Below are 10,391 nucleotides of genomic sequence, written 5' to 3' on the forward strand. Positions count from 1 at the left end.
CCAAGCCTTGGCCAGTTGGTAGGACAGCTTTATTTTTGAATGCAAATGCTGTTTTCTGACAACACCTGGCTCTGGCCTTGAGGAACTCCTCAAGAGTGTTATCCTGACCTCTGCTGCCCCAGGCGATGCCAGCCCTGCTGCTCTCCGCGGTACCTAGATGCTCCCATGACCACACAGCAGCAGAGGCAGGCAATGGCAGCACCCAGGGCCACAGAAGCCAGCCAGGCCCCTGCTGTCCCTGGAGCTCCACCCTGGGGCATTTCGTCCTCAGATGTGAGGTTGCCACTGTGGGACCCCTTGGTTTTGTTCAGTGATTGCTTGCTAACGTTGAGTCGGGAGTGACTGGACGCCTGGGATGCTTTTGTGTCTGTGGGTCCCAAGAATGGAGAAACTGTCAGGTTATCTGGACTGTGGGTGAAGTCTGTGTTACGTGACGCCTTGCTGACCTCGGTAGCGGTGGACGTGTTCACAGCAATGAATCTCATCCCCAGATCTGTGGTCGGCTTCCTGGAGTAGCTGATTCCTGTGTGTGCACTTTGCTCTTGATGTGTGGCTGACACAGTAGCCTCCGTGGGCGGCAGCACGCGCTGTGTTCCCTCCGTGTGGAGCCCTGCGTTAGCTAAGTCCAGAGCTTTTAGGATCCGCAGTCTCTCCCACCATTCAGATGAGGAGCGGGAGTCCAGGTGTGGGGGGGATGGGTGCTCAAAAACCAGCAGATCTGGATCTATGCCTGAAAGATAATGAGATCACTTAATTATTAATTTTTTTAAAATGCTACTTTTTATTTATTTTAAAATTTCAGAAATTTTCAGTTAATATGGTATATTAGGCTTAGTTTCAGTGAGGCGGCCTTAGGCACAGTCTGGAAGCCCTGAGGCTTTTACTTCACTGGGTCCCTGAACAGAGTCAAATTCCATCTCTAGCTCCACAGGCTAGAGATGAGAGAGAGGTTGAGAGCAGGCTGAATGCCGAGTTTATCCGTGCAGGGACACACTCTGCTGTGGACAAATATGGCTGTGCTGAGAAAGCTTTGTGTACAAAGTAGGCTTTGTGCCAGGGTCCTCATGCTGCCAGCAGCCGTGGGGAATACCATATGCCGCTTTGAGCTGGCAGAGCCGAGCCGGGAAGGGGGAAGCCAGCAGCTACCAAGGGTTTTGTATCCTCACTTTTCTGTTAGGAATGCCCAAACACTTGTCTTCAGGGGGAGAGGAAAGTAAAAAGTCTGCAGCTTTCCAGTACCCCTGCCGGGGAGTACTGTGGTCCGCTTCCCTCACTCCCCTCCCCTCTCCAACTTTGGCCCCTGCGATGTTTCACCCCCATCATTTTGTAAAACATAAGGCAGTGACTTCTGACTTCCTGGACACTTGTGTCCTGTCACTTGTCCTCAGCACTGTGGGGCCCACCCAGACTGCCTGCCTCCCTTTATCCTTGGCTGGTTTGGAGGTGCTACAGTCCCCATCTTCTTAGCTAGTTTCTGACGTCAACATCCTGGGAAGACGGAACGCCTCAGCAGTGCCTAGTTCCACTTAGGAATTAGCCTCCCTCAGATTGGCATGTGGGCGTGTCTGTGGGATGTTTGATTGGCAGTTGATGCAGAAGGGCTCAGCCACTGTGGAGCTAGGCTGTATAAAAAGCTGTCTGAGTTCAAGCCTGGGAACAAGCAAGAGAGGAGGCTGCTAAGTGCTCCCGCCTCCAGTCTCCCCCCCTCCCCCCCACTTCCCTTAGTGATGGGTTGTGAGCTGGGAGTCATAGGGTTGTAAAGTGGTGGTGGTGCACACCTTTCATCCCAGCTCTTGGGAGGCGGAGGCAGGTGGATCTCTGTGAGTTCCAGGACAGCCAGGGCTACAAAAAGAATCCCTGCCTTGAAAAACCAAAAATAAATAAATAAGGATTATAAGATGAGACAACCCACACACACAACACTTAGCTACTTTCCTGTTGATGCGAGAAAACACCAAAAGCGACTTCCAGAAGGAGTTCATCTTGTGGTTCGGGAAGTAAGAGTGCACCGTGGAGGCTGGAGAGATGGCTCGCTGGTTATGAGCACTGACTGTTCTAAAGAGGACCCAAGTTCAATTCCCAGCAACCCAAATGGCAGCTCACAACTGTCTATAACTCCAGTTCCAGGAAATCAAACATTATCACACAGACATGCATGCAGGCAAAGCACCAATGCATACAGAATAAAAATAAATAATTTAGAAAAGAGTGCATTATGACCGCACTCATGCGTGGTCAGAGGAAACCAAACTCACGTCTTCAGATACAAGCGTGCAACAGACAGAACACACTAGGGGTAAGGCAAGGCCATCTGATCTCACAGCCTGCACCCAGACACACGCTTCCAGCACGGCTGTACCATCTGAGCCTCCCAGGAGCCTGCACAGGACCCGGCACTCAAATACTCTGCAAACCGCTTTTGATGTGTTTATCACTGCAACAGAAAGCAAGCTCGGACACCATCCTTAGTCTTCAGTGACGTGTTCCCTTTACTGCCCCCCCCCCAAAATTCTACAACTGTCCCCGCTGTGCTGATGGCACTGAACATATGTTGTTGCCATGTCTTCCTCTTTCAGGCTCGGAACTTGTTTTTCCAGACACTTTCACCTGGGATACCTGGCATCATCTCTGAGCAGGCTCAGAACCCAAACCCTGACCTCTGCTCCTTGCTTCCCCACCCCCACCACTCACCCTGGGCTATGCTCAGCAGGGGTTGACTCTTCCTCCTCACCATTCCTTCATTTAAAAGGTAACTAAGGATGTGTCTCTGTGGGAAGCCCCAGGTTCAAGCTCCAGCACCACACACACACACACACACACACACACACACACACACACACGCTCCAAATGGATCCTTTTTTCCAGTGTTCAGGTAACTTCCTTCTTCCTCACAGTTACCATTAACTGTCAGTTCAGGCGCTTCCCTGACTAGGTGTCTAGCCTGTATCCTGGATATTATCCACCTAGACCAAGGCAATAGTACATGTCTCTTTAATTGCCACCTTTTCTCTTTCTGTGCTTTTGTTGATTCCTTATTTCTTTTCTGTTGTTGAGACAGGGCCTATGCAGCCCAGGCTGGCCTTAAACTCGTGATGCTTCTGTCTCGGTCTGTAGCCAGAGTGCTGAGACCCTGAGCTCACTACCATGCCGCGCTCCCTCTGTCTGGGATAAAGTCAACCTGAAGATACCACTCTGTCCTCTTGGAGCCATATTTCCACTGTGGCTCCCAGCATCCCCACCCCTGTGGCCAGTCCAGGTTTTCCCACTGTCCTGATGATGGCCCAGAGTTCCTTGCCTACCTCTGCCTTGGTCTTTCACATTTACAGTTCCTCTTAATGACCGTGTGCATGCGAGTACGTGCATGTGTGTCTCTGTGTGAATGTGTGTGTGTGTGTGAACACACTGACGAGTGCAGGAGCACATTAGAGACAAGAGAGAGGTGTTGCTGGAACACGACAGTCTGGGGACTTAAGCCTGGTGCTGCCAGCCAGTGTCAAGGCTGCGAGCCCTTCTAGGGTACTAGCTAGCACTTGGTCCCAAAGCCTCGTGAGGCAGAGTCCTTACCTGCTGTTATGTTGTACAGAATGGCACTGGTCCCCGGCTCCAGGATGCAGCTCTCCAGAGTTGGGCAGTGGACGTGGAGGCAGTTGACATTGTCGTGGATGGGATCATGGAAGAAGACGGCCACGTTACACGAAACTGAAAAGACCAAGGGCATCTGCATAGGGTCCCGGCTCCATCAGTAGGTGTGTGTGTGGCAGTGAGAGAGAGCCCTGCTATGCAGCCCAGGGGGCCTCCAGCCTGTAATGGGCTTGCCTTAGCCAGCTAGTGCTGGGATCACAAGGACATACATACCCACCACAGCTCGCTTTGCTGCTGGACAGATGGGCTCTGAGGAACTTCTATTTCTTTCTGGAACACTGAATTAGCCCAATCTTATGCTGTGCTTAAAAACTATTGTAACTGGGCCGGGCAGTGGTGACACACATCTTTAATCCCAGCACTCGGGAGGCAGAGGCAGGTGGATTTCTGTGAGTTTGAGGCCAGCCTGGTCTACAAAGAAGAGTTCCAGGACAGCCAGGGCTGTTACACAGAGACACCCTGTCTCAAAAAGCAAACAAGCAAAATTGAAACTATATAATACACCTATTTGAAAAGAGTCTTTACTTTAAAGCGCTCTCTGATACATTCCTTTCCACAGAGGATCCCGGAGATGTGTTTGTTTGTTTGTTTGTTTGTTTATCAAGACAGGGTTTTTCACAGAGATCTGCCTCCCAAGTGACGTGAGCACACTGCCGGGCTTTGTGTTTGGTTTGTTGAGACAGGGTCTCATTAAATAACTCCAACTGCCCTGAAACTTGTTATGTGAACCGGTCTGAATCCAGGCCTGTGGCCTCCTGCCTCTGCACTGGGATTGTAAATGGATTGATAGGCTGATTATTTATTATTTATAGACAGAGACTCACTGTGTAACACTGGCTGGCCCTAACTCAGAGATCTGCCCGCCTCTACTTGCTGGAATTAAAGACACACACCGCCATACCCCAAATTATCATTCTATTTTAGTCTTAGTATTTTTTGTGCATGAGATCATCAGTTGTCTACACAATGCGTTAGAAAGCACCCGTCTGGTTTCCAGGCATAACGTGCTCTCTGAATGCTAAGGTCCTGAGGCCAGGAGAGGAAGCAGGAAGATAAAAAGAAAGGCGGAGAAGCAGCTCATTGGAGAGCAAGAGGATCATGTGACACCCGAGGGTGTGGACCTGGGTATAAACCTTGACCCCAGGGAATCTAATTGGTGTTGTAAAGAGAAGGATGCTGACCTCTGGGATTATCAGGGCCTATTGCATATCACATACCCATGTCAGCTTCCTTTCTAGACTTGCTCCTTAAGACACTGTGCTGTCTCTGGAAACCCAGAGTCAGGTGCTAGTGCACAGCTTGGAACTCAGCCTCCCTGACTTGCACTGGAACGCAGCCTCCCTGACCTGCACTGGAACGCAGCCTCCCTGACCTGCACTGGAACGCAGCCTCCCTGACCTGCACTGGAACGCAGCCTCCCTGACCTGCACTGGAACGCAGCCTCCCTGACCTGCACTGGAACGTCATTCCCACTGCAGAGTGCTCAGGACCATGGGATGTGTCCGCTGGCTCAGAGACATCACACTCTTAATAAAGCAAGATAACAGAGACACCGTGTACCCCTGAAGCAAGCCAGGGCTTGGGGTGAGATGTGGAGAACAGTGTGGTGGAGCCCTGATCTGCCTCTCAGGAGGGTCAGCCATGGGGAGCCACAGCTCCGCTCTCACTTCTGGAACAGCCTTGGGTTTCTGCATTCCTATCCTTTCCAGAGGAGAAGTGATCTAACACGATTGATTAATGTTTTGTTAATATCCTGGGTGGCAAAAACAGTCCCCGAGGATGGTTCTAGGACGTTCTAAGAGAAAGAAACTGAAAAGGTTCTTATTTAATATTTAGGTTTGTGATAAAGTCATCGATGTGGTAGAGAACAATATTGCTTTCTTTGAGGTAAGATCTTACTGTATAGCCTGTAGATAACCACAATTTCGGGCAATCCCCCTGCCTCAGCCTGCCAAGTGCTGGAACTATAGGCATCAGCCACCACATCTGGCTTATAGAAAGCTATTTTTATTAGAAATAATTCTTTTATGAAATATTTGTTTTGACTTTTTAATTACGTACATTTGTGTGCTTGTGAGAGGGGAGGCATGTGACATAGGTGTGTAGATACCTGTGGGAAACAGAGACGTCTCTCCAGCCCTTTCTCGTGGTTTCTGTGGAACCAGGAATGTGGTGCCCACCTACAGTCTCAGCTTTTGGGAGGCTGAGGTGGGAGGATCAGGAATGTGAGTTTAGGGAAGCTTGGGCTGCTTCAAGAAAGGGAGAGGAGGGGAGGGCGGGAGGAGAGGAAGGAGACCTTAGATTCCATATTATCTGTTCTCCAGCTGTGGACAAGGGTGACAACCTGGGCCCTGCCTTCCTGCCCTGACTCACAGGCTGCTGAGGTGTGTCATGCTGACAGGTCTGGGATTGTATGTGTGTGTGTGAGTGTGCATGTGTGAGCGTGCATCTGTGTGAACGTGCATGTGTGTGAGTGTGCATGTGTGTGAGCGTGCATCTATGTGAATATGCATGTGTGTGCATGTGTGTGAGTGTGCATGTGTGTGAGTGTGCATGTGTGAACGTGCATCTGTGTGAACGTACATATGTGTGTGCATGTGTGTGAGTGTCCATGGGTCAAATGACAACCTTGGGTGTTGGTCCCCTCTTCCACCTTTGCTCTTGTGTCTTTCCAGGTAGCTTTAAAACTAGGGAAAACTGAAAAAGAAATGAAAGTGTCTTCGTGTTTCAGGTGGCTGTGACCTTGAAGGCTTTGATATGAGTATATAGGGTTAGGGCTGATATTTACATCTAAATGCCATTTATTATAGAGAAGAGGAATCTATTAGGGAAATTTGAAGATAGAATGACCCACATTCTATCTTCCTGTCCAGTACACCTCATATTTCATATGGATCCAAGAGAGATCTTATAAAACAGGCACGACGCTGAAACCCTCAAAGTTATATTAAGAAAAAATTACTAAGCTAGATGTGGTAGTGTGTGCCTATAATTCCAGCACTTGGGATTCGGAGATGGAGGACCAAGAGTTCAAGGTCAGCCACCACTGACAAGTGAGTTAAAGTGGGCTACACAAACAAACAAGGAGAAACACTTCCTGAACTTACAACTGTACAAGACAGATCTGGGATCAAGCCAGTCAACATCCAGCACGGAGCTGGAAGGAGTTCACGAGCCCCTACCCCTGACTGAGGAGTGATTGACAGTTGATGGCTCCGTGTTAGGCAGGGTCTGTATTCTATAAGGGCATGGCCCATGGTCACAGCATAAATCGGACTCAGTAGATTATCTTTTTATAAAAGAGAATGTGAAATTGGGTGGTGGTGGGAGATTTGGGGAAAGTTGAAGGAGGAGTGGGGATGAGATTATGGTCAAAACATTGAAATTCTCAAAAGATAGTTTTAAAAGAAACTAACAAATAATAACAGTTTAAAAGTAAATTATTGCAAATCCATTTTGCTCGTTTGCTTGTTGTTTTGGTTTTGAGACACAGTCTCAGATAGTCCAGGCTGGTCTCAGCAGTGTTGCTGAGGCTCTCCTTGAACTCTTGAGCTCCTAAATGCTGGGATTATAGATGTAGGCCACAGCACCCAGCCTAATGGAAATGCTGGTCTATGAAAAAAAAAAACAACCTAGTTACCCCTGGAAGAAATATATATCCATTTAGCACTGTATCAAAGACAGCAGGATGCCCTGGGTTCTACAGAGTCACAAAGATCTCATTCAAAACCACCTGCTCCGACGCTTCCTGGGGTCCTTCTGGGTCCTCCCCTTCTGCCAGGGCCTTGGACTCTGACCCGGGATCCTCCCCTTCTACCTGGGCCTAGTGCTCTGACTTCAGGGGCCTCCCTGGTCCTCCCTCTGCCTGCCCCTCGTGCTCCGACATCACCCCCGTGGGCTCAGTCAGCCCTGAGCTCACTCACCATCCTTCCTGAGGCAGCAGCTCCGGCTGCACTTCTGGCCCGTGTTCTCCGAGTAGTACTTGAGGAACTGGGCCCCCAGCCTCTGAGACTCCTCTAGGTTCAGGAGCAGCCCTGGGAAGCGGCGGATCCAGCAGTCTCTGTAGAACACCGAGGGCGAGCAGAGCCCATGCACGCTGCAAGCCAGCCCCAGCAGCAGCAGCAGCAGCCCCGCCGCCTGCATCTCTGGGCGCTAAAGGGAGGCAGCTGGAGCTGACCATGGGCTGCGTCCAGGGATTCCTTCTGCAGAGACGGCTCTGCACCGTCTTTGTTCCTCCGCAGCTGGGCCCCCGGAGAGCGCCCGTCCTGCGGCATCATCTCTGAACCCTCTCCAGCAGGTTTGGGTGTTTTGACCCTTTGTCTCTTGAAGACGGGGATGCTCCTCTTGGCTTTTCTTCTTTCTCTGGGAGTGAAGCGTCACAGACACCTTTTCCTTCACAGATATGAAGGCCAGGAGAAACCCTAGCCCAGAGTTCTGCTGAGAAAAACAATCACCTTGTCTCTTGACATCAGATTAAGGGAGGCTCTGTTTCCAGAAACAACACCTTGTTTTGTGAGGTGTTCAGTATAGGCTGAGGAGCTGGTGACTTCATCCCCCCCACCCCCAGGCAGGGTTTCTCTGTAGCTTGGAGCCTGCCCTGGAACTGATCAGTAGACTGATTCAAGGCTGGCCTTGAACTCACAGCGATCCACCTGCCTCTGCCTCCGTAGTGCTGGGATTAAAGGCATGCACCACCACTCAGCAGCATGGCTTTATTTCTTTTAAGTTCTATATTGTTCAGGCTCCCGAGAAAACCAGTTCATGTACTTACTTATTTGACTTTTCAAAACTTGAAAGAAAAATATTTAAAATGTTTAATGTCTCGAAAACTGCAAACTGATTGTATACTTACTTGTTAGGGCCAGCAGTTTTCATGTAAGCCGGTCATGCAAGCCAGTTTCTTCCTAAGAGAAACTAAGGATTCAACCCCCGACCCCTGCACTCTGAATGCTCATAATGTAGGTGAAATACAACGGCATTAAAGGGCATATGTGGCCGCTCTCCAGGCGACCCGAGGTCCATCTCTAGTAGCCCCTGTAGAGGCAGGAGAGTGGACCCCACAGAGTTGTCTTCTAACCTGTATACATGTGCCTGTCTCCCCACTGCACATCACACATGCGCAATTCATGCTCACATGCGCACTCATACACACGCGCACACAAACCCCCCCCCCCACATGTACACACACGTGCACACACGCACGTTCTCACACACCATGGTGCCCGTGTCAGAGACAGCTTTGCAGAGCTCTCTACTGCCCTGTGGCTCTGAGGCTCAACCTCAGGACATCAGACTTCCTCAGCAAGCACTTTGACCAGCCAGCCACACCCCAGAGTTCTTTATAATAGCATGCTTTTGTGTGTAGCCCTGGGACCTTTTCCTGGGTAATAGTCTACCGCTGAGCTGCATGCCATCCCTAGAAGGTTCTGGAGAGAGTTCAAAAGTGAGATGTGGATCTAGACAAAAGCCTTACGCCCACCCCCTCCCCCCCCAAGCCTAATTCAGTAGGTCTGCTGTGGGGACCAGAACTCTTAGTTTTACCAATGTCCCAGCTGACATTCTAAGAATTTTGGGAACTCTGCCCTCAAGAGACTTGTTGAACTTGTCCACTTTCAACCCCCATTCTTTTGAGACAGGATCTCCCTGTGCAAACCTGGCAAGCCTGGAACTTGTTATGTAGACCAGGCTGGCCAGTCTTCAACTCAGAGCTGACTGCCTCTTTCTCCTAAATTCTGGAATTAAAGTATGTACCACATGACTCCCTTTGCTGGAGAAATGTTTTTCTTAACTCCAGGTATATAGTATTTAAAATAGATACACAAATCAAATATTTACTGAGAGTAAACCGTAAAGAATTTTAATTAACAATTCATTGCTTTGCATTTAATTTTACCATTTACTAAAAGAAAACTTGTATGCTGATGATATGGATATGTTTATTTTGCATAAAATATTTTTAGAATTTGACAATTTCATACATGTATATAATTTATCTTGAGCATATTCTCCCCTTATTAATTTCTCCACCAAACACCTCCCAACCAACACACATCCCTCTGTCACTTTCAGGTCTCCCCACTTTTTGCATCCCACCAAGCGCTGCCTGCTGGAATGCCGGCCGCTCTTGTTGGCATGATCTCATGCAGGGACCCGCAGCGTCTGTGAACTCACGAATGCCACAGCCATGTCGCATTCAGAAGACAGCACCTCATAGCCCCCTCCCCACCCTCCTGCGCGTATTCTCTCGGCCCTCTTCCATGTTGTTTCCCAAGCACCAGGGGAGGGTTGCTATAGATGTCCAGTTTAGGGCTGAATCTTCAGTCACGTCTCTGCATTTTGACTGTCTGTCTCCGCCCCGCTGCCCACTGCAGAAAAGATTTATTCAGCCAATGTGATCTATGAACACAATATTTAAAGGTGATTTGACAACATAGCCATTTAGCAAAGCAGCAGGAGCGGACTCTCCTGGGCTGTGACCTGCCTAGCTGTAGGCCTCTGAGCAGAAGCTGCCCCTGTGTGAGCAGTTGAATGATTAGGGTCAGGTCTGTCTGGTGGGTGTGCTAACACTAGGCCGTGCTGCGTTCACAACTCTTGAAATCGTAGTTTAGCTACTTTGTAACAAAGGAGTTTATGTGTGTTTGTCTTTATGCCCAGCTTTCTAGAATACTCACTGTGTGGTTTACTAAAATTGTTAGATTCTTTTAAAGATGCCTGGTTTCCAATAATGTCATTGTGTTGTCTGGGGCCAA

General features: G+C 49.3%; 1 protein-coding gene across 1 annotated transcript; it reads right to left on the minus strand.

The window, feature by feature from the left end:
* Nucleotides 1–81: 81 nt before the first annotated feature.
* Mansc4 (MANSC domain containing 4) lies at nucleotides 82–7,850 on the minus strand. The gene is made up of 3 exons (XM_041678838.1): nucleotides 7,566–7,850; nucleotides 3,565–3,699; nucleotides 82–730 (listed from the first exon to the last, which is right to left on the minus strand). Exons 1-3 carry the CDS (start codon nucleotides 7,783–7,785, stop codon nucleotides 99–101), a joined length of 987 nt encoding a protein of 328 aa, XP_041534772.1. The 5' UTR covers nucleotides 7,786–7,850; the 3' UTR covers nucleotides 82–98.
* Between the last annotated feature and the right edge of the window lie 2,541 nt (nucleotides 7,851–10,391).

The sequence above is a fragment of the Microtus oregoni genome, unplaced genomic scaffold (assembly GCF_018167655.1).
Source record: "Microtus oregoni isolate MIOR12 unplaced genomic scaffold, Mior012 000002F_ref0000024, whole genome shotgun sequence".
NCBI lineage: Eukaryota > Metazoa > Chordata > Mammalia > Rodentia > Cricetidae > Microtus > Microtus oregoni.

Excerpts from the sequence above, each read along its gene's own strand:
- Mansc4 (XM_041678838.1), bottom strand. The coding sequence starts at position 7,785 with ATGCAGGCGGCGGGGCTGCTGCTGCTGCTGCTGGGGCTGGCTTGCAGC. Across the intron at positions 3,700-7,565 it reads CTGCTGCCTCAGGAAGGATG|TTTCGTGTAACGTGGCCGTC; the intron begins GTGAGTGAGCTC and ends TGGTCTTTTCAG. Across the intron at positions 731-3,564 it reads TCTGTACAACATAACAGCAG|GCATAGATCCAGATCTGCTG; the intron begins GTAAGGACTCTG and ends ATTATCTTTCAG.